At 50.8% G+C, this 26,215-nt stretch overlaps 16 protein-coding genes across 16 annotated transcripts; 8 read left to right on the forward strand and 8 right to left on the reverse strand.

Moving 5' to 3' along the window:
* Positions 1–40: 40 nt before the first annotated feature.
* On the forward strand, positions 41–1,047 carry TrAtP1_012259 (uncharacterized protein; the record flags this gene model as incomplete). Its single annotated transcript, XM_014090334.2, has 2 exons — positions 41–275; positions 356–1,047. The coding sequence occupies 2 exons, from the start codon at positions 41–43 to the stop codon at positions 1,045–1,047; spliced, it is 927 nt and encodes a 308-aa protein (XP_013945809.2).
* A 112-nt stretch (positions 1,048–1,159) lies between these two features.
* TrAtP1_012260 (uncharacterized protein) lies at positions 1,160–1,894 on the forward strand (the record flags this gene model as incomplete). The annotated part of the gene is made up of 1 exon (XM_066115450.1): positions 1,160–1,894. One exon carries the CDS (start codon positions 1,160–1,162, stop codon positions 1,892–1,894), a length of 735 nt encoding a protein of 244 aa, XP_065971549.1.
* An 880-nt stretch (positions 1,895–2,774) lies between these two features.
* Positions 2,775–3,719, forward strand: TrAtP1_012261 (uncharacterized protein; the record flags this gene model as incomplete). Its single annotated transcript, XM_066115451.1, has 3 exons — positions 2,775–2,832; positions 2,893–3,421; positions 3,518–3,719. The coding sequence occupies 3 exons, from the start codon at positions 2,775–2,777 to the stop codon at positions 3,717–3,719; spliced, it is 789 nt and encodes a 262-aa protein (XP_065971550.1).
* A 679-nt stretch (positions 3,720–4,398) lies between these two features.
* TrAtP1_012262 (uncharacterized protein) lies at positions 4,399–5,387 on the reverse strand (the record flags this gene model as incomplete). The annotated part of the gene is made up of 4 exons (XM_066115452.1): positions 4,399–4,572; positions 4,639–4,807; positions 5,249–5,254; positions 5,344–5,387. The coding sequence occupies 4 exons, from the start codon at positions 5,385–5,387 to the stop codon at positions 4,399–4,401; spliced, it is 393 nt and encodes a 130-aa protein (XP_065971551.1).
* On the forward strand, positions 5,337–7,514 carry TrAtP1_012263 (uncharacterized protein). The gene is made up of 2 exons (XM_014090332.2): positions 5,337–5,686; positions 5,769–7,514. Exons 1-2 carry the CDS (start codon positions 5,681–5,683, stop codon positions 6,819–6,821), a joined length of 1,059 nt encoding a protein of 352 aa, XP_013945807.1. The 5' UTR covers positions 5,337–5,680; the 3' UTR covers positions 6,822–7,514.
* Positions 7,515–8,272: 758 nt separating this feature from the next.
* Positions 8,273–9,139, reverse strand: TrAtP1_012264 (uncharacterized protein; the record flags this gene model as incomplete). The annotated part of the gene is made up of 1 exon (XM_066115453.1): positions 8,273–9,139. The coding sequence occupies one exon, from the start codon at positions 9,137–9,139 to the stop codon at positions 8,273–8,275; it is 867 nt and encodes a 288-aa protein (XP_065971552.1).
* A 68-nt stretch (positions 9,140–9,207) lies between these two features.
* TrAtP1_012265 (uncharacterized protein) lies at positions 9,208–9,564 on the reverse strand (the record flags this gene model as incomplete). Its single annotated transcript, XM_066115454.1, has 1 exon — positions 9,208–9,564. One exon carries the CDS (start codon positions 9,562–9,564, stop codon positions 9,208–9,210), a length of 357 nt encoding a protein of 118 aa, XP_065971553.1.
* A 171-nt stretch (positions 9,565–9,735) lies between these two features.
* TrAtP1_012266 (uncharacterized protein) lies at positions 9,736–10,239 on the reverse strand (the record flags this gene model as incomplete). Its single annotated transcript, XM_014090330.2, has 1 exon — positions 9,736–10,239. One exon carries the CDS (start codon positions 10,237–10,239, stop codon positions 9,736–9,738), a length of 504 nt encoding a protein of 167 aa, XP_013945805.2.
* Positions 10,240–10,781: 542 nt separating this feature from the next.
* On the forward strand, positions 10,782–11,876 carry TrAtP1_012267 (uncharacterized protein). The gene is made up of 5 exons (XM_014090329.2): positions 10,782–10,951; positions 11,021–11,119; positions 11,190–11,286; positions 11,348–11,498; positions 11,569–11,876. The coding sequence occupies exons 1-5, from the start codon at positions 10,940–10,942 to the stop codon at positions 11,789–11,791; spliced, it is 582 nt and encodes a 193-aa protein (XP_013945804.1). The 5' UTR covers positions 10,782–10,939; the 3' UTR covers positions 11,792–11,876.
* Positions 11,875–12,940, reverse strand: TrAtP1_012268 (uncharacterized protein; the record flags this gene model as incomplete). The annotated part of the gene is made up of 4 exons (XM_014090328.2): positions 12,789–12,940; positions 12,333–12,727; positions 12,116–12,277; positions 11,875–12,050 (listed from the first exon to the last, which is right to left on the reverse strand). Exons 1-4 carry the CDS (start codon positions 12,833–12,835, stop codon positions 11,875–11,877), a joined length of 780 nt encoding a protein of 259 aa, XP_013945803.1. The 5' UTR covers positions 12,836–12,940.
* Positions 12,941–13,081: 141 nt separating this feature from the next.
* TrAtP1_012269 (uncharacterized protein) lies at positions 13,082–14,269 on the forward strand. Its single transcript, XM_066115455.1, has 2 exons — positions 13,082–13,206; positions 13,285–14,269. The coding sequence occupies exons 1-2, from the start codon at positions 13,170–13,172 to the stop codon at positions 13,962–13,964; spliced, it is 717 nt and encodes a 238-aa protein (XP_065971554.1). The 5' UTR covers positions 13,082–13,169; the 3' UTR covers positions 13,965–14,269.
* Positions 14,270–14,770: 501 nt separating this feature from the next.
* TrAtP1_012270 (uncharacterized protein) lies at positions 14,771–16,150 on the forward strand. The gene has a single exon (XM_066115456.1). The coding sequence runs from the start codon at positions 15,293–15,295 to the stop codon at positions 15,920–15,922; it is 630 nt and encodes a 209-aa protein (XP_065971555.1). The 5' UTR covers positions 14,771–15,292; the 3' UTR covers positions 15,923–16,150.
* Positions 16,151–16,609: 459 nt separating this feature from the next.
* On the reverse strand, positions 16,610–16,891 carry TrAtP1_012271 (uncharacterized protein; the record flags this gene model as incomplete). Its single annotated transcript, XM_066115457.1, has 1 exon — positions 16,610–16,891. The coding sequence occupies one exon, from the start codon at positions 16,889–16,891 to the stop codon at positions 16,610–16,612; it is 282 nt and encodes a 93-aa protein (XP_065971556.1).
* Positions 16,892–17,744: 853 nt separating this feature from the next.
* On the reverse strand, positions 17,745–21,643 carry TrAtP1_012272 (uncharacterized protein; the record flags this gene model as incomplete). The annotated part of the gene is made up of 6 exons (XM_014090325.2): positions 17,745–18,758; positions 18,827–20,521; positions 20,575–21,161; positions 21,227–21,289; positions 21,357–21,482; positions 21,556–21,643. The coding sequence occupies 6 exons, from the start codon at positions 21,641–21,643 to the stop codon at positions 17,745–17,747; spliced, it is 3,573 nt and encodes a 1,190-aa protein (XP_013945800.2).
* Positions 21,644–22,120: 477 nt separating this feature from the next.
* On the forward strand, positions 22,121–23,408 carry TrAtP1_012273 (uncharacterized protein). Its single transcript, XM_014090324.2, has one exon. The coding sequence runs from the start codon at positions 22,182–22,184 to the stop codon at positions 23,172–23,174; it is 993 nt and encodes a 330-aa protein (XP_013945799.1). The 5' UTR covers positions 22,121–22,181; the 3' UTR covers positions 23,175–23,408.
* On the reverse strand, positions 23,409–25,932 carry TrAtP1_012274 (uncharacterized protein). Its single transcript, XM_014090323.2, has 6 exons — positions 25,339–25,932; positions 24,795–25,267; positions 24,582–24,722; positions 24,113–24,532; positions 23,868–24,039; positions 23,409–23,799 (listed from the first exon to the last, which is right to left on the reverse strand). The coding sequence occupies exons 1-6, from the start codon at positions 25,433–25,435 to the stop codon at positions 23,462–23,464; spliced, it is 1,641 nt and encodes a 546-aa protein (XP_013945798.1). The 5' UTR covers positions 25,436–25,932; the 3' UTR covers positions 23,409–23,461.
* Between the last annotated feature and the right edge of the window lie 283 nt (positions 25,933–26,215).

Consider the following 26,215-nt stretch of genomic DNA (forward strand, 5'->3'; position numbering starts at 1 on the left):
CAAGCATTGCGACCCTCAGTCTTCGTCCCATGCGGTGACAATGCCGTCCTCAAGCCCAGCGCCGCACAAGCCTCGGCGGAAGCCCAAGAACTCCGACAATGACATCGACAAGCCTGTGCGGGTGCGATCCGAGGCCCTCGTGCGCACGCCGTCGTTCCCTCTGGCAGCCTTTCTGTGGCCGGCGCGCACGTCCTCGTCCCAATGGGAGGTGCTGCCGCTGATACTGATGGTGGTAGGGCTGTTTCGATGGGCGGCCGGACTCTGGGGATACTCTGGTGAGGCCTGCGGAAACGGCTATGCGATTGTTTACTTTGCTCAGATCAGTGGCTGACGAGAAGACGGCGGGCTGTAACAGGATTCCAACGACCGCCCTTGTTTGGCGACTACGAGGCCCAGCGCCATTGGATGGAGATCACCGCGCATCTTCCGATATCTCAATGGTATTTCCACGATCTGGAGTGGTGGGGGCTCGACTATCCTCCTCTCACGGCGTATCATAGCTGGGCCCTGGGCAAGATTGGAGGCTGGATCAACCCGGAGTGGTTTGCCTTGGTGTCCTCGCGCGGCTCCCACGATCCAACGCTCAAGATCTTTATGAGAGCGACAGTCATTGTCTCCGAGTTCCTCATCTTCGTTCCTGCCACCACTGTCTTTGTGCGACGATTCAGCCGGCTCAATGGGGTGAATAATTGGACGAGCAACCTGGCCCTTGTGGCTATTCTCATGCAGCCAGCGACGATTCTCATCGACCACGTTCACTTCCAGTACAACACCGTTATGCTTGGCTTCGTCGTGGCCAGCATGTCGAGTATGCTCGCCGAGAGGTACATGTGGGCAGCCGTCTTCTTTGTAGCCGCCCTTGGGTTTAAACAGATGGCGCTCTACTACGCCCTTAGTGTCTTTTCGTATCTTCTGGGAAGATGCATCACCCCCCGGCATCAACCCCAGCAGGTTATTTGGCATCGCTTTAGTCACCATCATCTCTTTCGGTGTGCTGGTTCTGCCCCTAGCTCTTGGCGTGCTCTACGACAAGCATCGCGGCATTGATGCTATGCCCGAGCTTAAGGGGGCTGCGGCACCACTTCCCATTTTCTCATTCATCACCAATTATATCGATACTCAACATTTTTACTACCCAATTGTTGAGCAGCTAGTCCAGATGGTTCATCGCGTCTTTCCCTTTTCCCGTGGCCTTTTCGAAGACAAAGTCGCAAACTTTTGGTGCGCGCTCAACGCCGTCATCAAGCTGCGCAATTTCCCCGTGGAACTCCTCCAGAAAGCCGCACTCGGGATGACTCTTCTTTCCATAATCCCACCCAACATTGTGCTGTTCCTACGCCCGCGAAAGTCGGCTCTTCCGCTGGCTTTTGCAGCCACCGCATGGGGTTTCTTTCTCTTCAGCTGGCAGGTCCACGAGAAGAGCGTCCTTCTGCCCTTGATGCCGATGACGCTACTGCTAGCCGGCAAACAAGGGATGAGCGGCGAAGTCCGTGCTTGGGTGGGCTTTGCCAACCTTCTTGGAGCTTGGACAATGTTCCCTTTGTTACACCGAGTCGACCTAAGGGTGCCTTATACAGCCCTCACTCTCCTCTGGGCATACCTTTTAGGCCTCCCTCCAACGTCCTGGAGTGCACCGTTCCAGGAAGGACAGTCTGCTCTTGTCCAGTGGGGCACAGCTCTGCTACAAAGCACCTTTTATGTCACCATGGCGGCGTGGCATGTCCTAGAGGCTTTTGTCGTACCGCCACCCGGCAAACCAGATCTATGGGTTGTCGCCAACGTCGGCGTAGGCGCGGCAGGTTTCTCCATCTGCTACCTTTGGTGTTTTTGGAGGTTATTACGGGAAACTGACCTCTTACCAAGTGGCGGCAAGGTCAAAGCAAAAACACAGTGAATACGGCTACGGCCGTAGCGTTGCTGTTAGACTTAAGAAATAGAGTTGAAGAAAGATAAAGCTGGCCCAAGGGGATTTTGCAATAAAAAATTTCTATACACAGGCTACGTAGAGGCGCTGCCTGTCGGATTCTTTATGCAAAAGAGATTCTTGTCACTAGACATGGTAAACAAACGAGACCCCTTGTCTGCCACGTCTCCAACCACCGAGCCAGGTTATAACGAAAGCGGCAAACAAAAGGGAAAAGAAGCAAGTGTTGGAAAGCAGGGGTGGCGGCAGATTATCTAATACTCAGATATCTTCATAGACTATCATACATCCATAATCAGACTCTACAGTTACTGAGTTAAGCTTTGGCATTTGCTACATATGTTATATAGACTTGTTTCACTGATATCTAGGTGTATCCGGTGCAGATTCGGAGCATCAGGCAGAACCCATCTTTGGCGACAAAGGCGGCCAACGCTCTAATCTTGCTCTCCCAAGGTTAACAGCATCCCAGTATTCCCAATCCGGCATCTTACCTCTCATCCGCCCTTGACTTCAAGATCACGCAAGGCCATCAAGTGGCCCCTCCACGGTTACAGGTATTCTCCATTCTCTCCGATGAGGAGAAACAGGGTAGTCGGCGCCTGGCTTGCTGCTTTCTTACATCCGTTTCGGCGCCATGGCCATTCGGATATCTTTCTTTTAATGTTGAGATCGGAACGAACCCCGAAATCATAGCTTTTCTTCACTTCTTCCCTCTTCATTTAAGTCGGGGTTGCCGGCATGTTTACCGATTGTATCATTCTCCAGGAGTACTCGGAATAAAGCTGATTTTCTCTCATATTGCTTTTACACCATGCGGTGTTTTCAATTAGCGGCGATCGTGGCCGTGATGTTTGGTGAGAAGGCTTTGTGCCGAGCGATTGATGAAAGAGCATCAACATCTATTGGTATGTTCCAATGTTATAGAATGGCCTGTATGGCGATAATAACAAATCAATGTTGAGCAGTCTCAGCCAGCCCATCAATATCATCTTCTACTACTCAAGCTCAGCCACAAATAACGTCCTGCGGCCCAGCGTCAACTATCACAACAACAGTAACAACAACAGTAACCGCAACAGCTCCCGCCAGAGGAAAAGAAACAATTACACAATCACCCATACCGCAACCTACCTCTGGAAATACCACAGCGCAAATCATTGGCATCGCCATAGGGAGTTCCACCATCGTCGGCGTCGTCGCCGCCTTCTTCTTCTTCGCCGGCCACCACAGCAGCCGCCGCCGCCCTTCCACTCATGATAATAATCCAAACTTGGAATCTTTCAGAAAAAAGCTCGATAAACGCTGGAAAAAGAAGTTTAGCAGAAATGCACGTTCGGAGCATAACGGATCAAATCCCGCTGAGCTTGAGGCTGCGGCAGAGGTGCGACAAGTTTCTATGCCTCCGATACGGCCAATTCACGGTACGCCTACTATTCTCAATTTTAATTTGCCGTCGGCGAGCTCTCTTGCAAGAGGAGTAGATATTATACGCAAGTAAGTTGTTAGAATGATATTCCATGTCTCGATTCGATCGTCTCATATGTCGACCTTTAGAGCGTCATGTCCATCTTTTTACTAACAACTCAGCAGTCCACCAAGTCCACCACCTACAGCTGTGCTACAGCCCCTACGAGTTGAAATTCCTCCTGTTGAATTACCTACCTTTGACGATCCAGGAACTTCACCGCTGCCAGAATACGAAGAGCTCGATGCTGCGAGACGGCATCCGACATTCTCTTGGGGAGCGCCCGAGGCGACGTATCGCCCGGATAAATTTCCGTCTACGATTTGATAATTAAAAGTTCGTGTTTTTTACTTGTGTTTGTACGATTAGATTAGGAGACTTGATATATGTGTTTTTGACGCAGAATGGCGAAGAAATCGTTTTGGCGGCTTACGGGTAAATATCTGCTGTGGTTTCATTTGGCAAAAACCGAGGATCATTGCAGACTTTACAAGTGTACCATAAGACAAATAAATATTGACATCTTAATCCTACACTTGTTCCACGACGTGATACCATATGGATTGTTCAGTCACTCTTTTTCTGTGGAGAAATACCTTTTGTGTAGGGTAGTCCAAACGGTTCTTGGACGTAGTACATTGACTTGAGACAGGTTAACTAAAACCATTTGGTGCCTTGACAAATGGAGTCTTTCAATCCACATATGGCAAATATCCTTCACGTAGGAGAAAAGCATAACATGGTTAACATCTCAACTCAGAGTAAATCACGTTGCAGCCAGCGTCACAATCAGAGTAGGGGAGCAGATATTCGGAGAAAACGGCAAGTCGTCAATTTCATGATTGGACCTATCAGTTCAGCCTATAACAGCCGCCGTGCCATCCATGAGCAATTAATCCTCCCACGCCACCAGAGCCATGAAAGGCTAACCGCACAACATGCTCGTGACTTTTCCGAAATTCGTAGAGGGTCGTAACTTTGCGGATCCTGTTTAGAAATAGGGCGCTTAGTCGAAAAGGCCGAAGCCCATATCCTCGTCGGACTCCTCCTTCTCCTCCTCCTTCTCCTCAACAGCCTCAGCGGCGGCAGCGCCACCGGCAGCAGCACCGCCAGCAGGGGCAGCACCACCGGCACCGCCAGAGGGAACGGAAGCGAGCTTCTCAGAGCCAGCGGCGATCAGCTATAAGAGAGAGGCTGTTAGTTTATGCCTATGACAAGAATTTTCAGTTGGATGATCAAATCATACCTCGTTGACGTCCTTGCCAGAGAGCTCAGAGATGAGCTTCTCAAGACGCTCATCCTCGGCCTCAATGCCGACGGAGCTGAGGACAGCCTTGACATCCTCAGCAGAGGGGAGGCGTTGCCGCCGAGGGTGAGCAGGAGGTAAGCTGCGAGGTGCTTCATTTTGAAAGTTTCTGTGGAAGAGAGAAAAATTGTTAGAAATCTTTGAATTTTTTTTTCCCAAAGGCGGCAGGTATGTGGAAGCAGCCGTCAATTCTGCAGAGTCGATCGAAGAGACAGGGATATCCAGCTTCGAGGTCGATTCAAACTGCGCAGCTGTGAATAGAGAGGCAACTCACTTTAGGAGGTTCAAGAGGAACACGAGAAATCAATCACTTTAACCGCAAGTTGGGCGGAGACTGAAGCCTTCGAGTTCTGGTGGTGGTTGATGGCTTGTTGTCGGAACAAAAGTTTGGGAAAAAAAAGTTCCCACAAATAGAAGTTACAGGGCAATTTACATTGTGGGCGCTAAAATTGCTGCTAGCCGAAAACGATCCGCTTTAGGGCGTCGGGTCCAGCCACAGCTGCTTATCACACCGCCACAGATAACGATTGAAGGTCACGTGGATACTCACCTTGTTCTACGGCCGTTGTGGCGTCAGCCTGTTATCTAGCCGGAGCTCTGCCGGCATTGGCCAGCCTTTCTTCCTGAACTCTTTTTCTCTTGAACTTGCTGTGATAGTTTGTTGTAGATACCCGGTTTATTCCATTCATCTTCGCTGCCCAAATATCGCTTTTAATCGAATTTTCTTTCATTTCCTCCTTTGAGAACATCTCCGATAACCGCAAGGTGCGCATCCAGCTCGAGAAGCGCCACACTAAAGGCTTTTTGCCTCTTTGTTTGAGGGGAGCGTGCTTCGGCGCCGATTCGATTCCTCCGTGCTGGAAGAGCCGAGGAGCGACGTTATCTATGCATCGCCGCGTGTAATCGACTTGGGAGGGCTACGTGAGAAATTTAGCTGGAATAATCTCGATTTTGAAGGACTAGAAGTTTCGCGATAGACACGATGCCGGTAAGTCGCCTTTCCTTTCCTTTTTCTCCCGTTTGGCCACCTTTGGGCATCAATAGGCACAGTGGCTAATACATACTACCAGATCGGAGATCTTCTGGCCCAGATCAGTGGCGGAAAGTCCTCGGACAACCCTGCGCCAGCCGTTCAACGACCGCAGAGCGCTTCTACTAAACGAAAGGCCGACGATGATCTTACAAGGAATGACTCAAAGACACCGCGTCTATTCGCACACCCTGCAAAACTACCACAGCGGCCCGCGAACTCTACTCTGTCAAGACCGGCGCCGATCCCTCCAAAGCCTATCAATTCTGCGAGTCGACCGGCTAGGCCAGTAGTTGCCAGTAGACAACCACCGCCACCCCCAGCCGACCCAAGCAAGCCCAAAGCTCCTCCGAAGAAGGGCTCGTATGCGGAGATCCTTGCCCGAGCCCAACGGGCACAAGCCGTTATGGGCCAGGTCGGGAAAATCCAGCACAAAAAGGCTGAGGGAGGAGCTATAAAGAAGGATAAAGAGAGGAGTGATGTCAAGGCTGCACCTTTGGGCGCTCAAGGCAGGAAACCCTCGACTGGGACTGGGTACAAGGGATCAGCCAAGCCGGGACAGCGCAATGGCACCAATGGGAATGCATCCTCAAAGAGTGACCGAAACGGCGCTGCTTCTCGACAGCCTTCCAAGGCAGCGGCATCTTCCAGGAAGGCTTCTGTGCCAGAGCCAGAGAAGAAAGTTAAGAAGGCAGCGTCAGCAACCACCGGCTACACCGGAACGGCACGTCCCAAGCCGGGCGCTGCGTTAAAGAAGGGCAACGCCCCAAGAGGCGGAGCCCTTCTCAATGCCCCTCCTCCCAGACCCAGCTCGAACAGAAGATCACGGTATGAGGACGATTACGACGAAGACATGGATGACTTTATCGACTATGATGACGCAGAAGACGATGGCCAACGCTATGATTATGCATCAGATGGATCATCTGACATGGAAGCCGGCCTGGACGACATCGACGGCGAAGAGCGGATGGCGGAGCGAATTGCCCGGCGCGAAGATGACCGGGAGCAGAAGCTTGAACAGTCGCTCAAAATGGCAAAGGAGGAGAGGAAGCGCAAGGCCCTCGATGCTCTCCGCGCTAATCGACGTTGAGCGAGAAGAAGGCTCAGAAAGCAGAATGAGAAAAGAGAGTGACTTGCGTTTCTGCAGTCCCCTGACGATATAACCATCTTTAGTGCGCGATTCGCCTTCACTACAACATTTTCTCTCTGACTATTTACGTTACGCGACAAAAAGGGGATTCGCTACTTGATGATTCGAAACGAGGATAGGCATTAAAGCTGAATTTAATGAAGAATGGAAGCAAATAGGCGTTGGGGAAAGCTAAAAGATTGAAGGGGGGGGAATGAGCGTTTAGGCAGCTTGCAACAGAAGGAAATGGCAGACCGCTTTGTCCGAGTCATTTAGCGACGGAGTTTCATCATTAGAAGAAGGAAAAAAGTCCTTGTGGTATTCCACAAGGCTTTTATATTTGGTGGATTATTTCTGGTAATATTTTTCTTCTTTTTTTTCGCGCTTTGCTATTTTGTGCTCTTTTCATGTGTCTCTCTTTCTCTCTTTTCTCCTTCTCTTTTCTGATTTTTGTTTGGCTTTTTATATTCTGTCAACGGTGTTTCTTGGAAGGCTGGATTTGCATTCTATGGCGCAAAAACAAGGACTTGGCTGCAGTGTCTGGAATTGGACAATTTGCGAGTTAGAGCTAGCTTTTATCCTTTTATATTTTTCTTGACAAAGACGGTCACCCAATGTGTATAATTGTCAATCATGCTTCTGATATATATCTATAAGCAAAATGCTAATGGGAAAATAATAATCGTATTGACTACCGTGAACCTATGAACCATAACTTTGAGCAGCTAAGAAGAATGTATTCGAACGAAAAGAATAGAGGAAACAAGTTTCGCCAGCCTTTATATAACATATAGTAAATAACAAATTTATCCTTGCCTTTTCTTTTTTTTTTTTAAAAAAAAAAAAAAAAGTTATTTTTTCGACCCAATCAACTGAATCCTATAAATTGTTAATGAGAAAGAGAGAAAATCGTTAGTTATTGTAAAGGCAGACAACTTCTTGTCTCTCTTCGCGCCCAAACGAGTTGAGCTGCATAGAGAGACAAGCAAGCCTTCAGGGAATCACCAGACCAAATATTGACAAAAAAAAACATGAGTGGTGTCGAAGAATGATGCGTGTGAATAGTCCCAGCTGGGTTAGAACTGGCTTCTCAAGGCATCCAGCCGAGCCCATGTTCAAGATCCTAGCAGCCAGTTGGCGCCGCCTTTTGTCCCCAGGTCGACATTTGTCACACTTGCAAGACTGTCAAGCAAACTCCGCCCAATGAGTATTTTTCTTTTGTATAAAAAAAACAGCAAGCACACTCTGAAACAAGAGCAGAACCAATAAAAATAGAAAATGCACACAGGTTTTTGGAAACGATATCTAATATCGTGTAGAATGTGTAGATAAATATCCGAGTTTGGCTTATTCAGATAGTTTTGAGGAGAATGTTATGAAAATGGGTGTTTATGCGCATTCAAACAGCCCAGTCAAGGTAAATCATCGCTCCGTGACTGCTTCCCACTTGAGCTTCCGTACGGTTTCAGGAGCCAGCCCTGATAGTGCTTCACCCCCTGAGCGCTGATACTATTAGCGGTGGGGATGATGGAGGGAGGCGGGTTGCTTCTGCGAGGTGGTTCGCGCTTAGCGGGCTGTGGTGGGATAGCAGGGAGGCTGGACGTAGAAGGTGGCAGCGTAGAAACAGAAGCGGGCGCAGATGTCGAAGTGAGCGTAGATGTGGGCACTGGTGTGGATGTGGAAGCGGACTTGGCTGCGAGTTTCTTTTCTTCGTTACTGAGGGGAGCCGCCGCCGAAGCTCCAGCAGTATTCATGAGGCCTTTCTCGCGAAGATATTGGATGGATTGAAGGATAGCCAAATCTTCTTGCTCCTTGTCGTTCAAGATTAACCGCTGCTGGATAGTCAAACGACCATTGTTGGCCTCGCGTTCTTTGATCGCCGCTTCTCTAGCTTGGGGATCATGGACGAAGCGGCACTTGCCCTTCTTCCCGCAAGTTCCACCGGTAGAATAATATTTGCAATGCCTAGTGATATCAGCCTTCTTGGCTGAGGAAGAGGGAGGTGGTGCGGTTTGAGTGCGGCTAGACATGACTTCTGGCTCATCGTCAGACGAGTCATCAGAGGGCTCCCGCATTTCGTCACCCTCATCACCCTGCTCTCGCTTTCTCTTAATGGAAAACTCGACTCTTCGCAGTTGCTTTCTCAATCTATCAGCTTCCTTCTCTAGAGAGGCAGCCTTGTCCTCTTCTTTTCGCGCCAACTCGGCGGCCTTTTTTGGCTTCGATGCGCGCTCTGGTGGGGAACTTTTTCTTTCGTTCGGCGATAAAAGCCGCAACATCGCTAATACTAAATTCAGTAAACGTGGTTAATACGGATATCGCACATGAGTAGACAAGATTGGATTACTCACTTGAGAGTTTCTTGACCAATTAGCTCGGTGAGGGTCTTCTCCTCCCCCTCATCATCTTCTGTTTCCGAGTCAACTCCTGGGGTTAGGCCCAGCGTATTGGTCTTTCTCTTCTTCTTTTTACCAACTGAAGGAGACTCGGACTTGTCAGGCTTTGAAGCGTTATCCAAATTATTATTGGACGGCTTTGGTAGGCGTGGCTTATCGTTGGCCCCATGATGATGGGAGTGATGGCTACCCCGCCCCTTGCCATGGCCATCTCTGTGCCCACCACGTCCTCGGCGAGGATACTGGCCGTGTGAAGATTCTGGGTGACGAGCGGCAACGGGAGGAGGCGGGGGGCGCTGCATAAGCATATTGGGGTGGAGGATAATGCACAACGCGATGATCGGGGGGGGTATGACTGAGGGAAGCTGCCAACTATCGGAGGAGGTGCCGCATCATATTCATGGCTGTGGCGGACGGGAGGCACGCCCTGAGACGGCTTGTGGCCTCCACGGTCACCGTAGCCTCCTCCGCGACCTCTGCTATTCCCGTATGTCTGATGAGCCGCTTGACCGCTCCACTGCGCCTGGCTGGGTGGAGGAGGGGGGGGCTTGATAGGGGTAAGGCTGAGGGGCAGCATAAGGGGCCTGCTGGGGGTATTGAGACGGAGCATAAGGCTGGGGAGCATAGTTTGGGTGATAGTTTGTTGCGGAGAGCGGTACAGGAGCATGCGGATGTGCGTGGTGTGCGGGAGCATGGCCATGGTCTGGAGTCCACTGCGGCTGAGCAGCCGGATAGCTGTTCGCCGGCGGGTGAGAGCTGCCGTAAGGCACTGCGTGTTGGGCTGGGTATGGCTGCCCAGTGTATTCGTATCGCGGCTGCGAGTTGTGATAGTCGCCACGGCCTCCGTGATAGTGGCCGCCTCGACGACTGCCTGATCCACCACCGCGACTCTGGCCATACGGGGCCGAACTCGACTGCCCGAAGCTGGCGCCGCCGGAGGTGGGAGGCGGAGGGGGAGGTGGTGCGTAATTGTACGTCGACATTGCTTATAGGTTCATGTAGAAGAGAATTGGAACGGTTCTGGATGCTTTGCAGGAAAGTCAAACAATGACAGGCAGCATCGGCTGCTGGAGTATCCGAGCAGGAGGCGGATGCAGAGGATGGCGAAAGAGTGTCGGACTTCGAGACTTCTCGGACTCGACGGGGAGTTGCAAAGCAGGAGGAGGAACTCGACAAGGATAAACCAGGTAAGAAATCAAATTGAGAAACAGAAATGACGAATTGATGCGATCCAAGGATATTCCAGGCTACAAAACGGATAGACCTGGATGTTGGTGGCAAAGACGCTGCTCAGGGACGTCTGAGATGAGAGAGTCGACGGCGAGATGTTCGACGATGCCTGACTTTCCCAGAAAATGAAGTGCCACTGGGCAATGGGTGCGCTAGTCCGATTGTAGAAGGCGGTGAGAGTGTATCCGGAGCGAGGTGCCGCGATGCTAGCCAGTGTCGGACTAGCTCCAATCTGTTCAACAAGCATTTCGCCGAGCTTTTTGACTTTTTTGTACGTATTTCCAAACTATAAGATGCACAATCGATTACTGGTGAGAGCTGCTACTTGAGGCGCCGTAATGAAATGCACCTGACGACAGCCTCTCATCCGTGATGGTTCTTTATTTGTCGCTGCCGCTTATGATTCACTGCTGAGAAAGGCGATTGAACTTTTTTTTGTGAAAATCTAGAAAAATGTTTATCCTGGTACGTCGCCGCAAGTCGAAATCTATGAGTGCGTATTTCGTATAGCATCACTAACCCTCAGAGTCATAGACCAAATTTTCCGATCTGGTGCAGATCTCTCCAGAAGACTTCTCAAAACACAGCATCGTGGCAATAGAGGATAACATTAATGCAAAGTACGCAAACAAGGTCAGTGTTTGTGCTGCGTGTTTGATGCCAGGAAAAGCGGGAACCAGCTAAAACTCATCTTTCGGAACAGGTGGTTCAAAAAATCGGACTATGTATATCATTATACGACGTCTTATGGACGTCTGAGGGTCTGATAGGCCATGGAACAGGCTTGGTCAATGTCAATGGTATGATGCAGTAACATCCCCTCCTTTCTGCAGCTGTTTCAATATGCTTACACAAAACCAGTCGAGTTTCGAATGATAGTCTTTAGACCTTTCAAGGGCGAGGTCATGCTTGGCAGAATACGCAGCTCGACTCCTTCTGGAATACACTTGAGAACAGACTTCTTTGACGACATCTTCGTGCCATATGAGGAGCTACCCCAGGGGGCTGAATAGTGAGTCTCGTTCTCCTTCTCACTCGTGACTCAACGGTCAAAGTGTCACAGGCCCTGACAACCCAAATAGTAATCATAGCGAGCAAATTTGGATATGGAACTTTGATGAAGAACGCCTATTTTACGATAACCATGAAATGGTTCGTTTCCAGGTTATCGACGAAGAATGGCACGACCAAACCCCTGCCGGGCCTACTGCAGCTGAAGACACGCCGGCAAAGACTCCCTACAAGATCAAGGGCAGCATGGCGGCTGAAGGTCTCGGAGTATGCTTATGGTGGGATGGTGCTTAATGGTATTATTAGAGGCGTTCAAGGGGTACAATTTATTTATAATATCATGTCCGTCTTTTCTGAAAAGAAAATCTAGAAATATTCTATACTTTGATCCTCTCCAGGAGTCGCTCCTCGACGCCGTCCAAGACGGAGTAGTGCTCAATGACAGCCAGGTTTTCAGCCTCGGCCTTGAACATCTTGCTGGGATCCTGGCCAGGGGCCATGGGGCCGACGGGCATCTGCTGGGCCTGCATCTGCTGGGCAATTTGGCTAGCGGCTAGTAGGTTGTTAGAGCCTGTTTTCGTGTGCTTTATATAAAGAGGGCATCGTGTATGAACGTACCATTATCGCTACCGAGGAGAAAGACATAGACAAACTGGAGACCGAAAATACACAAAAAGTACCAACTAATACTGGACATCCAGCGAGGGTCCATGTCTTTGGTCTGGACACCAGCCTGCAGCATGCTCTTAAATTTGATGGTAATGGGGAAGGGCAGTTTCACTGCGCGTAGTCAGCACAAAGAGTCATCACCCCAGCAAGAATATCCACGACATACTGATGACGTATCCGCTGAAAAAGGCATTGACCCAGCTCATGATCAATGTGTTGGGGATAATCATGGCCATGTTGTTCTTCATCATGCCCATCATGCCCTCCATGGCATTCGGATCCGACAGCGGGTTCGCCGGAGGCTGGCCCTTTTGCTGCGGGTTCTTCAAGTAGGCACCGGATTCAAATCCATCAATCAAAAAGTCTCGGCGAGTCTCAAAGGCCTTGCGCGACAGAACGTGGTAGTTGTTCCTCAGGTTGGCGCCGTGGGCGAGAGCACGCTGCTCGCGGATGGTCTTGATGTCGGCCTTCTTCGGGGTGGTTGTCATGAGGACGGACGCATAGTGGCGGAGGACGCCTGTCAGGACCATGACAATGGTGATGGGGATCAGGATCCAGTAGCTATGAGCAGAAGCATCACGTTAGCTGTGCCAGCTGGAGCTACGCCGCGGGGGACACGTACAAGAGCTGGGGGTCCCTGTGCAGGGTCTGGGCTGGAATTTGCGCCATGGTGGTGGTTTGCTTGGCCGATCAGCCGCGGTCGAATCCAATGCGACGCCGTCAGCGGTTGGCAATGGTGCTGCGATAGAGGGGTGAGAGGCTACGAGATGTGCCGTCAATGGGAGAGCTGGGAATGATTGAGGTGGAGGACAGCTATTACGGAGTATCCTACCGCCGGCAGCCGTCGCGCCCCATATTTCCGGCACAGCTGCTGGACCACCCCACGATCGGCGCGCAGCACTAACGAAGCCACTACAAAAGTAAACTACAGGCCACCTCTGCCTTAACTTACACCAGCCAGCGCCTTGCGATACTCGCGATTCAATCAAACACAACCGAAATCATGGCTGCAGAAAAGATTTCGCTATACAATCTCGCCGGTAAGATTCAACTTGTTTGATGCTTCATTTTTAGGCGTTCAATTGGTCAAGCTTCTTATTCTGACACCGTGGCCACAGATCTCAAGAACACGGCCGACGATGCGATTCCCAACTACCTCAACTCTCTAAAATTCAAGCAGACACATTTCCTGAGCGACGTGCGGCTGGGACTGGGATACACTGCGTTCGTCATCTGCGCGGCATGTTTCGCATGGGACTACAAGCTGGGCTTTGAGGACACCAAGATCTACACAGCCATCGCGGTGGGCCTCTACACGCTTCTAAACGGTGCTCTGACATTCTGGATGATGTTTGTGGAAAAGGGCGTGGTATACCAGGGGACCACGCCGTCTGGAGAAAAGGTAACTTGGAAGCCATGCCATGAAACGACGCCAGTGCAGCAACTAACAAGGGAATCGCATCAGATCACAGTAGTCAGCACAACAAAGAAGCTGGATCCCACGTATAGACTCTCCATTACCATCACAGACAAATCCGCCAAGTCACGCATCATCGAGGTGGCCAAGCCATTCGCCTCCTTCTTCGACGAGAGCGGCTACTTTGTGGCCGTGCCATTCCAGCAGATCCTGGCCACATCAGTCCCCGTGATCGGCAAGCTGGACCCCAGACGCATCAAGTCAGAATCCCAGGACATGCTGAATGCGAACCCTGAACTGTTGGATGCGATTCTGGCGGCGAACAACGGCGCAGCTACGGGAGTAGACGCATCAGAAGGAGGGAGGCAACGAAAGGCGTAAGAGAGAGACAATCTGGAAAAGGGTAACGGCCAGAGAATGACTGGGTGTATTTCAAGAATTAAAAGAGGAGCTAGCGAATATCTCATTATAAAGCTTGATGCTTTTTTCATTCTAGGGCAAGAATGTGACTTGCGTTGGGAAGATGCCATCTGCCCTGTAAGCACCGTAGTTTGCTTTCTATAAGCCAAGCTTGTCCACGAGAGTACAGGACCAAGTAAGCAAAGCAGTGGACGTGATATAAGCTTCAGGTATATCAATTCCTGAAAAAGAGCTTTTCTTTCTTTTAAAAAAATATTATTGAATGCGATAATACTGAGTTAACTGGCTCCTTTCACTTGCTGCATCAACATGTTTCTAAAACACTTAGACATTAGAGCTCACCCTGGAGCGCATGTGTGCATCTAGAAGTCATAACATAAGAAAAGCAGGCTGAATGCCAAGGACAACCGGAAAAATGTATTAAGCGGAAGAAGAAGAAAGAAAAAATTAGATGTATGTGCTACACTCACACATCTCTTTAGCAACATATTTGAAGCCACACCTCGCATCTCGCTATTCGGGCCATTACCGTGGGGGCCATATCCAAAGCGGGACTGTAAGTCAAATATAGAGGCAGTCAGGAAATCCTATACCACGATGCAACGCTCACAAAAGATAGGAAGACCTATAAATATCTCATTTCCCACCAATAGACGAGCGAGCCTCAAAAATAATTGAAAGGCATGAGATTTTACAAGCAGCCGCAGTAGGTAGCAGTAGGATCGGCCCCGTCAGCAGCAAAATGCTCATCTCATCACAGCTCGGTCCCGAAGAACTGGGTTACTCTACATCGGACGATGGTCTGAATCGGGAACTCTGTAGAACAAATCCAGAATCAACTTTTTTTTTTTTTTTTGCCTTTTCACCGTGTAAAGCATATTTCCCGACCGCGGGTAGTGCCCTTGGAGGAGATCGAGATATTACAGGTACCGACAGTAGCGGGGGGAAATGGGAACTCAATTAAACCCGACTTGCCTAAACGGGATCTCTCGTCTCAACCTATAAATGCTCCCCCCTACCGCGACAAGATTCAAGTGCAATGCAGCTTTGAACCACCTCTTCCTATTTTCCTTCTTACTTTCCCTCGTATTATTTAATTGATACTCACATCTTACTGCCTCGTATAATCATAATTCTCTAATAAACCGTCTCGCCATGGCCAACACACCAGATCGCGTCGTTCCCATGCGAGTCATCGTCTGCGGCGTCCAGCGAACAGGAACCCTAAGTAAGTCATACAACCAAGTTTTACTCTTTTTATATCCCACGATCCTAAACATCTGCCAGGCATGCGAATAGCGCTCGAGCAGCTCGGCTTCAGCAACTGCTACCACATGCAAGACATTCTCGAAAACCCCCAACAAGAAGCCCCCAAATGGATCCGCCTCATCGAAGCCCACTTCGGCGACGGCAAAGGCACAATCTCAAAGGCCGACTTCGACGCCGTCCTCGGCCACTGCCAGTCCTGCGTCGACGTGCCCCCGGCGCTCTTTGGCGTCGAGCTCGCAGCCATGTACCCAGAGGCAAAAGTCATCATCCTCAACCGCGCCCCAGAGGACTGGTACTGCAGCGTGTCCGAGTCCATCATGACGTCTGTGAGGCCGACGTCGCGGCTGGCCAAGCTGGGGATGCTCTTCTGCTTCGCATTTGACCCTGCAACGCGAGCCTTTGCGCAGTTCGGCAGGGCCATGTCTGGGCTTGCCTTTCGGTACGATCACCGCACGGAAAAGAAAAAGGCCATTGCGTGGTACACGAGCACCTACCAGCGCTTCAGGGACGAGATACCCGAGGAGCGGCGCATCGAGTACGAGATTCAGGAGGGATGGGGGCCTCTCTGCGCGTATCTCCAAGTGCCTGTTCCGATGGTGCGGGATGGAGAGACGGGGGGAGATGGTGGAGGCGCCATTCCCGCGTGCTAATGATCGGGAAACGTTCAAGAAGAACCAGGCAAAGGGCAGGGAGAAGGCTCTGAGGCGGGCGAGGAATAATTTGCTGGTGGGTGTTGGCCGGATGGTGTTGATGGCGGCGGCGGGATATGCGGGATACGTTGTGTGGAAGACGCGGCTTGGAGGGAGATGGATATGAAAGGTGATGTTAATTATTGTATATTTTTAGAATGGTAGGTATATAAATTACAACATTTTGACCTGCATCTGGCGGTGGTATTGATTTGGCAAGAACTTCATTGACGTATTTGTAAGGGTAACTCGTATGCATATACCCGCAGCATCTATACCCCATCAACCAATTAAAAAAGATGCATCAGCACTCAATCTCTAGCAGAACTCATCGCCTCCTCATCCAGACGCAAAAAAACCAAATCATCATAATGGCAGCATCGCCAAATCATCCATCCAGGCCAATCAGCTCCCAGCCCGTGGTAGCACAAACATCCGATCCCAGATCCGTCCCGTCTCCTCAGAGAAATGCACACTGACATCATCGCCCACTTATAAACCCCCCCATCAAAAACACCATGTAAATCGGGCCGCAAAACACAATCCATTGTCGACGAAGCAAAAGGGAAAAAAAAAAGAGCCTCTTCTCGACTACTGTATCAAAATTCGTAAAAATGTGAAACATGAAAAAATCAATCGGTAAAATATTCATCGCATCGTCCCGAGGAATCCCGACCCCGAATGCGAAGGCCTCCGCCGCGCCGCAGATTCATTGCTGCCCCTCCTCTCCAGCTCCATGTACGGCTCCCTCTCGGGGCTGCTGCTCATCAATTGCTGCTGCTGCGGAGCAGAAGAGCCCTCGTGCTGCCGGTGCTGCTGATTGACGCATAGGATCTTCTTCTTTTGACCCGCAGGATAAGCCGCGGCGACGTGGTTGTCGTTGACCTGCGAAGGCGACGCAGCCTCCTCCATGCTGAGCGAGCGATCCATTGTGTGTTGCGGAACGATCTTTCGAGGTTGAGCCAGAGTTCGAATGCTAGATAATCAAACATTGGCGTAGAAGAAACCTTCTGAAAAAGAAGGTTAAATAGCGAGAGATCTGCTCCAATAAATATGTTAATAAGCTTGATCTTCTCCAATTGCCCCAAATGCAGTATTATCGGAGGGGGGGCTTGCCGAGCTCTTCCCGTCTTTATAGGTCCCTATATAATCTTCTCCCCCGCACATTGGAATGGCCCGGACAATCCCTTCCTAATAAAATGATCGAAACAGCCATGGGCCTCAAATGCTGGATGATGGACTTGCCGGTTCCTGCTGTTGGTTCTTACTGGGCACTTTTCCGGCAAACAATTGGCTGCGTCCCCGCATCTTCACGGGGCTCGTGGCTTGGATGAATGAGACGCTAGACTGAGAACAATAGACACTTGGAGAGGTTTTGCCTGGACGCTCGGATACCCAGACGCTCAATAGCTGTGCTAAATAGAGACGGTTGCGGCATATTCTCCATTTTGCTGCGTCTCTAGACGACAGAGCTCGGATGATAAGCTTGTCGTCCATCATGAATGTTCGTATTCCGCGAGAGTATCATAGATTTTAATGTTGCTGCGCCCTTCAAACAAGAACGCTCGGGTAAGAAAGGTGGTTCTATAATCGCAGTGTATCAGAAAATAAACCAATCAGACGGTGTCACCTTCTATATAGTACACGATAAGTATCTGGTCTCCAAGATCCAACACCAGTCAATGCTCGTTTAGAAAATTCTATAAACATCGTCCCTTGTCCCCTGCGCCCATTGTTTTGTGCATAATCCAAATGTTTGTCTGCGTTTCATCATGAGCCTGCTTCAATTCATTTCCGTCCACGCCTTACGGGCCACTCTCGCCAGTCTGCGCACGTCCCGGACAGGATGGCCGCACGCCAGAGACAGTTCCCTCCGTACCTGTGGCACAAAGGGCACCACGTAGGTCGATTCGAACAGTCGTGGTAGCGCACCGACGATTTCCAGGGCCAGTCTGCCGCATTCGGCTTCGGTGTCGGGGCGGATCCTTGCTGGGACGTAGCTGGAGGGCAGCCAGTCTGGCAGCTTGCGCTCTGCGGCGACCTTGAGAGAGAAGCAGGGCAGTGAGATGTTGATCAGGCTCTTGATGTAGTCTTGGGCTTTGTCGGATGATTCTGCTAGTATGGTCTTGAGTATCTGCAGCGCGGGCAGGGTATCGGGTCCCGCGCCTAGGGTTTGAGACAGCACCACTGATGCGCGTAGAATCTCGACAGAGTCGTCTTCCCAAATGGAAAAGGGCATGTGCTTGATCATGGACAAAACGCCAATCCTGTAGTTTGTCTTGATGAGCTGGCTCTCAGCCTCGGAATCTTGGCTGACAGCGATTTCCAGCATGGGCTTGACCAAGTCAAAATACAGCTTTTGCGTCCAAAGCGGCTTCACCACAGCAAAGCTATCCTTTGACAAAAACTGCTGCGGCGCAACAATCATTTCCATTCTCCGCGCCAGAAGATGGCCCGTAGCTGCATTTCGGGGAGCGTCGCGAAGTTGTTGAATCAAGCCTCGGGCTTGTTTGCCGCCTGGCCGACGTACAATACCACTGACAATTGCGTAAATGGACGAAACTTGCTCCAAGTAGCGAGAAGCATCATCGCTGTCTGAAGAGTTCTGGGCATTGTGCAGAGCAGATTCCAATCGGCCCTCCAGCCTGGCCATCACGTAGCTGAGATCCTCCACCTTGTATTTATTGGCCAAAATTGTCAAGATGGACCTCGTTACCGGCCTTGTGACTGGGTTCTGAGTGATGGAGGCGCTCAAGGTGCTGCTGATCAGAAGCTCTTGAGCAATACCATAATCAAACTATATAAAGTGTTAGCCGCAGATGAAAATAGAGAAAGAGGCCAAAGCAGGTACGCGGGAAATCTTACCAGCTTTGCAATAACCGACGGCCTCATAGCCTCCAAGAGGCCGTAATAAAGAGTATTGACCGTCTTTTCAGTCAACCATCCCCATGCAGACCCCCCTTCATCCGTGTATTTGTCCAAACTGAGCCTTCTCCCCTCCTCGGGTAGGGTAATGGGAACCGGTATGATTTCATCCTGGAACAGGTTCAAAAGGTAATGGTCGAGTTTAAGCGTGACCTGCTGGGTTTCGCCCATCTCGCGAAGGACAAAACTGGCAAAGTCAGAAACAAGGTGAAGATATCGGTACTCGGACGAGTCATCCAAGCTCGACAAGCTATCACATAGCTGAAGTGCGGGCTTCGTAGACCCAGCAATAGGGCCAACTGTGGTAGTGGCTCGGCGATAGAGGCCTCGAACAATAGCAAGGCCAATGAGCAAAAAGTCGTTTCGAAGTGCAGTAGCAGTTAGTTCCTTTGATGGTGCTGCGGTGTCGTAACTTGGCGTAATACCCTCTTGCTCTTCCTTTTCTTCTACAAATGCTTTCAGTTCGGGGAACTTGTAGCTGACTCGATACAGCCACATGGTACCATCGAATGCCTGGTCTTTCTCGGGGCTATGCTTCAAGCAAGCGTCGTTGAAATAGCGGGAAGCGGTCTGAATGCCGACAAGTAGCGCACACCAAACCTTTTTGCTGGCATTTGTTTTAATCGCTATATCTAATTCCGTGGTCATGACATGAATTAGATACAAGAAATGGCGTCTCGTATCGATGGGTGATTTGGATAGCTCGGAGCATCCGACGTAAGCTAATAGAGCAGCTACTTTCTGGATCTTTTCGCTGGCTTCGTCGCTTCCATCTTGACGGCTACCGTGGATGACCGTCACGAACCAATCAATCAGAGGCCTGAAACCTGCTGGGTGAGCTTGGTTGATCTTAAACAGAGCCTTTGCTGTCTCGTTTAGCAGATCATCTGAGCCCGAGCACGGATAACTGCTGTCAAATCCATGCAGGGCAATGTAGAACACATATAGGCCAATTTCAGAGCACAGTGCTTTGGGAAGAAGCAGTGCAGCGTCGCTCTCCGATCCAAATTGTATAGCTCTTTGGGAGACCAGCGCACCAACGCCCTGAACAGCTTCCACTGCAATTTTGATGTCATCCTCACTGGCACTCTGTTCGCTTGAAGCTGTGATGGGAGAGCTGTACACGTCGCTATAAAGATTCTTAAAGACGCCATCAACGGCAGCAAAATCGCTTTTTTGCTCATCCGTCATCTGAGTCTGCGACAGCAGCAATCGCGTCTCCAAGATGACATTGAGTATTTTGAACAGATCTTGCGTATGAGTCGCTGATTTTGGACGCCGCAAGTTCTCCTTCAGATGCGTAACCGTTGGCGCAACCATGAGAACAAAGGCAGTAGGGTTTGCACTAAGAACACTGACAATAAGACGGCCAGCCTGAGTCGTGTACATCGGGTTCGATAAGTCGGTAACGCAGTCGCGCGTCACATCTAGGGTGTAGTTGCGGAGATTATCGTCCTTTAGCTTTGTGGCGAGGGTCTTGAGCACTTCAAGGGTGGCCCAAATAGCATCTTCGATTTCTCCATTTCGGACTTCATATTTGAGGCTGCCCCAGATCCGGCCAACGTATGGGATAATGGACTGCTCTGGGTTTGTGTATTCTTCAAGGCACTCTTTTATAGTTTTCAAAACATCAACCTAGAATATGTGAGATTTAACAATTCCAAGCAAGAAAGTAGAGGTCAACGTACCTTGACATTTACCGTGACGCCATCACCTTGGTCAAGTTTGCCTACCAGGAAAGGCAAAGAGTGAGAGGCAAGACGGTATGTTGATGAGAAGCACTTTCGAAGCTGAGACTTGAGATCCTCCGGGGTGATGCCGCTTTGAGACAGTCGCGGTAGGGTAATGGGGTAATACGCCTTGAAAGCAGCAAAGACTTTCTCAACAACTTCATCTGAAGGGTCGTACTGCTGGAGAAAGTTTCTCAGAATGTCGAACCAGACGATTAAACAATCTGGATCCCTCTCATTCCGGCACAGCTCTAGCAAATTAAGCAGATATGAGCAAGAGGCGCCGTCCTTTTGCTTCAGATTGCTTGCAACTTCAGGGGCAGTCAAGAGTGATCTCAGCAGCTCGTAAACCGCAAGACGAGTCTTGGGAGTCTGTCTCTGGAAGTCTTCTTTCATAGCGCATACTTTTTCAATGATATCATAACCGCTGGCTGGCTGAAACCATTTCATTGCAATGATTCGAGACAAGGCGGAAGCTGAAGCCAGAACGCCGGCTTTGTGGTCAATGTCAAGCATGGCGCCAAAAAAGGCAATTAATAGTTTCACTAGACGTATTGTAAGTAAAGGGGAATGCGACAGTGCCGGGATTTTCCTTAAAGTTAAAGCCTACCTTGAGCTGCTTTGAAGAGGTCTGGCTTCACAAAGTCCAGTGTACGAGACAGGAACTCCAAAGCTAAATAATTCACTTTTTAGCACAAAATCAAACGGCGGAAGACAAGAGAAAGTCAATTGATCCTCACCTTTAGCTCTTGATGTCCAATCTGGAGTTTCTTGTGAATCTTCGGCCTCCTTGTTCCCAGGCATCCATGGCTGCACAGCCTCTACCCACCGAGCAACAGGGTTGGAACCCGCTGTGTTCTCGAGTTCTGAAGCAAGAGAAGACGTTAGAAACTCTATAATTCATAATCCCAAGGAGATTTGTAGACCATCATGACGCACCTTTGGCCGCCCTCTGGGCCAACTCTGTTAGTTTAGCCTCATCATCTTCGAGGACAAAGTCGAGGGCCAGCTGCCGAAAGTCGGCCATGGCTCTTCTCCTCGCAGACGGTGTTTAGACAAGAACAAGATAGACAGTCGAAACCTGCAAGGCCAACAAAAATGGGATTCCGCCTGTTGTTGAATCCCCCTTTGCCTGATGCACCGAACAGCTTCCGATATGGCGGGGTATAGATATGAGCAATCACCAAATCCTGCTACCGGGGAATACACCGCCTCTTGCTCTCCACGGACAAGGATCGAGCTTCCTGGTTCCAATTTTCCGTCCCAGCGGCGTCGTTTCAGGGTGTTTTCTCGGACAAGCCAAGCTTCTCGACGGAATGGATTTGTATGGATTTGTAAACGTTGCACCAAAAACGCAGAATTCCGGTCCCGCCAAAAGGAATAGTATCGGCCATGGTGGGGTGTTTTTTTGCTCTGTTAAAGATTCGGGATCCACTTTTTGGCGATGACGGAAGAATCCCGCATTCGCATATCGATTGGAGAGCTTCTTGGAGCTTCGTCGGAGAAAAATCTTGCCCTTTGCACGACCAATTGGTCTCCGACTTTTGTCACACACTCTCTTAGCCATGATTCGAATACCGACGCTGCGACAATTTGCGACCAGGTCGGTGCGCTGCGCTGCTCGTGGCGCCGTGCAGCAGCGTCGCTGGGCGCAAGTCCACGATGTTCGATTCCTGACGACGCAGCCCTCGCAGGTGATTCTCGAAAAGTACCGCGAGAAGCTTCACAAAAAGGCATCGCAGGAGGGCCACGGAAGCATCGACGACCTCAAAGCGGCATACGCGGACAAGATACAGGAGCAGCGCAAGAAGGACGCCGTGGATGTGCCCCCAATCGTGGAAGAGTTGACAGGAACTGCCATTCCCCAGACCGAGGGTACACCAGTCTCACAACCCAATGCGCCCTCGTCGTCGCCCTTAAAGCCTACTCCGAAAAAGGCCTCTTCATCAAGCGAAAAGCCCGCCATCAAGCCTCTCGACGATATCCTCGACCTCGAAAAGGTCGCCGAGCTACCCGAGAAGGAACTCACAGCCATCTGGCGCCTCCGCCACGCCTCCTCACCGCAGACTCTATGCGCCGTCATCCCCGCGCCGGCATACCAAGCGATGGACTCTCTCGCCCGCAGCAACCCCTACTTCGTGCTCCCGGTGCCGCACGAGAGCCAAGGCGCGGAAATGCACTTTATGCAGTGGACCTTTGACGCGGCGTCCAAGACCAGCACGGTGCTGTTCACGCAGCTGGCCGAGTACAAGGCCCGAGGCGAGTTTGCGCAGCCACACACCACGGTGACGCATCACCTCGACTTGATAAAGGATAAGGGCCTGGTTTTGATGCAGGGACAGGTCATGGAGGGGAGGAATGTGCAGCCGGACCACGCAAAGTGGCTGGTCATGTGCTTGCAGCGATTCTACGGTGGATGGGAGCAAAAGGGCGACGAGCTGGACGGACAGAGGAAAGAGAGGGCGGAAGAGAGGCAAAAGCTATTGGAGTGGTTTACCAACGGCGACCCGAGATTCAGCATTGAGAAGCTGCTAGAAGAGGCGGAGAGAATGGGATGATTTCGCCTATTCAAAATCAGGCTGATGACATTAGGATCAGTTGTACAATCTGGTGGGATCATTTACTGCTATAAGCACCGGGATATATATACACGGATAGACGAGACGGAATCTCATTCATGTAGGCTTGTCGATTGGATACTAGATGGGGGCATCGAATGGGTCATACACGACCCAAATTGTACAATAATATGTAAAGAATTTCAAACAAATAAAATACATTGATATATCAATACACACCACAGCCCTCCCAACGCCCGCTTTTGCTCGCGCGCCCATCCACCCCCTCACAGCTTCGCCTTTGGCGTCTCCGCCTCATCCTCCTTCTTGGCCTGCTCCTTCAGCACCCTCCGCAGAATCTTGCCCGCCTGCGACTTGGGCACCTCCTTGATGAAGCGCACGCCCCCGCGCAGCTTCTTGGGCGGCGCAACTTTGGCATTGAGCCACTCGATGATGTCCTTGGCCGTGGCCTCTGTCTCCGCGACGCCGGGCTTGAGCACGACGTAGGCGCGCGGGATCTCGGTGTGCTGCTCCTTGTCCCAGACGCCAATGACGCAGACGTCGGCGATGTCTTCGCGGCCGTGGAGCTTGGATTCGAGCTCTGCAGGGGGGACTTGGAAGCCCTCTGGAAGTGGACAATAATTAGTCTTGAGTAAAGTCTTGGATAATAGTTGGATTGGGGAGAAAACGTACTGTACTTGATGAGCTCCTTCTTGCGATCTGTAATGTAGAAATGGCCCTGGGGACAGCAGTAGAAGATGTCGCCTGTTCGGTACCAGCCGTCGGTAAAGGTTTCGCTGTGGAGGTCAGGCCTGTTCCAATACCCCGGGAAAACGTTTGGTCCTTTCAGGAGAAGTTCGCCGGCCTAAGAAATATTCATGTCATTAGGATGCCACAAAAAGGAGAAGAAAAAAAAGGAAAAGAATCCCTTCACTCACCTCGTTATAACCCAGCTCCTTGCCGTCCTCATCCACAATCTTGGCCTCCATATTGGGAAACAGCCTTCCCACCGAGCCCTGGAACTTCATCCACTCCTCCGACAGCTGCACCATGCACGCAGGCGACGTCTCGGAAAGGCCATAGCCCTGCTTGACGCCAATCTTTAGGCGATCCCAGACCGCCACGGCCAGCTCCTTGCTCAGCGGCGCGGCGGCCGAGTTGATCCAGCGCATCGACGACAAGTCGTACTTTGACACGACTGGGTGCTTGCCCAGGGCGAGCACGACGGGCGGCGGCACGTACATGAAGGTGAGGCGGTGGTCCTGGATGAGGCGGCAGGCCTTTTCGACGTCGAACTTGGGCAGGACGATGCAGGTGACGCCGACGCTCATGGTTGTGCCCAACACGACCATTAAGCCCTGGACTGTGTGAGCACAGAGACATATATTTTGGGAGAAGCAGACTTACGTAGATGTGGAAAAATGGAAGAAGGCCAAGTTGGGAGTCGGAGTCGTAGTTCAGGAGCTTCTCCTCGCGGCCCATCTGCATGGCTTGAGCAACGATGTTGTAATGGGTGAGCATCACGCCCTTGGGTAGTCCGGTGGTTCCCTATTAACAACATAGAATCGTTAGCCCTCCCCCTTTAACTGCAGCTTCATTCTGGTATAGTTCCACGCTTACCGAGCTGTAGACGAGATACGCCAGATCCTTCTTGGGGTCAATCACCGCCTTCTGAGGCTGCACCTTTGCCCCCCTGGCAGTGATATCCGTCCAATGCCTATGAACTCCCGTCTCATCCCGGCCCTCTCCCAGCAGCAAGATCCTCTCCGCCGACAAGCCCGCCAGCGCCGCCGCCTTGCGCGCAATGTCCAAGAACGGCTTCTGCGTAATGAGAGCCTTTGCGCCAGAGTCTTTGAGCTGCTGCGCCAGCTCCTCGGGCGTGTACGTGGGATTGGCAGGGCTCGCCACGCCGCCGGCCCAGTGGACGGCGAAGTTGACTACCGGCACGTCAATGTTGTTGGGCGTGAAGAGGCCCATGACATGGCCCTTTTTCCAGTTGAGCACATGGCTGAGGCCCTTGCCGAATTCAAGGGCCAGGCGCTTGACGTCGCTGTGAGAGTAAGATTTGCCAGTGTCACAATCGACAAAGATGGCTGATGAAATGATGAGCAAGACGTTAGCTGGGCTGATTGTAGAGAAGGAGTTTGTGCTCGAATATACTAACGCTTGTCGGCAGGGTAATTCCTGGGCGCCTCCACGTAGTGCGTCCATGTATCGGCGTCTGGGACCTTGACCGGTGTGAATAGCGAGGAGATAGGCATTGTGGTGGTGAGAAGACAATCTCTGCTGTCCGTTCAGATGCTGTTACGGAGGGCAAAAAGAAAAAGAAGAGCCAATGAAGATGTCTACTACTTTAAAAATAAATCTGGCCACCAAAAAAAGAGAAGCCGCAAAAAATGTAATCCCAAAGCGCTGACGTTGGAACGCCAAAGTCTCGTCTTTTTAACTCTTGGGTTACAAATCGAACAGATAAGCTGATCGCAATAGGACGGGATGCCCACCACGGCGGAGGCAGCGCAGTTATTTAAATGGAATTATGCTAGTGGGACGAACAAGAGCCGTAACACGCATCCCACCCCCGGCAACTTTTGCACTTTGTATGCCTGGCAGTCGACGACCTAATTCAACTCCATGCCGCATCGCCGCCGACATAGGTTTAAGCTCATTCAATGGATCCCCTTTTCCGGGCGCCCTAGTCTTAGCGGGCCATATGGCGCAAACTACGCGTGTAGCCCAGCCTTTGCCAGCTTTTACGCTGGGAATCAACTGTTTAAAGTGCCACAGGTTGGTGCCCATCGGATCCTCGGAGAATACAGGGGAGGTTGCGGTGGAGTCTTTTCTGCTTTGGACCTCGGCGCCGTGACGGGTCTTGTGGAGAAGGCTTGAGCCGGCGTTGGGGTCATTTTTTGCCCCTGTGTTGGAGCAGTTGGAGCAGAAATGCGGGGAAGCGTCAACATATAAGGGGAAATCTATCTTTGAGCATTGGGTAATGAAGGCAAATAAATCAGTATGAGTACGATACTCTGTAGCTGTGCAATGAA

Source organism: Trichoderma atroviride, chromosome 7 (genome assembly GCF_020647795.1).
Source record: "Trichoderma atroviride chromosome 7, complete sequence".
Classification (NCBI taxonomy): Eukaryota; Fungi; Ascomycota; class Sordariomycetes; order Hypocreales; family Hypocreaceae; genus Trichoderma; species Trichoderma atroviride.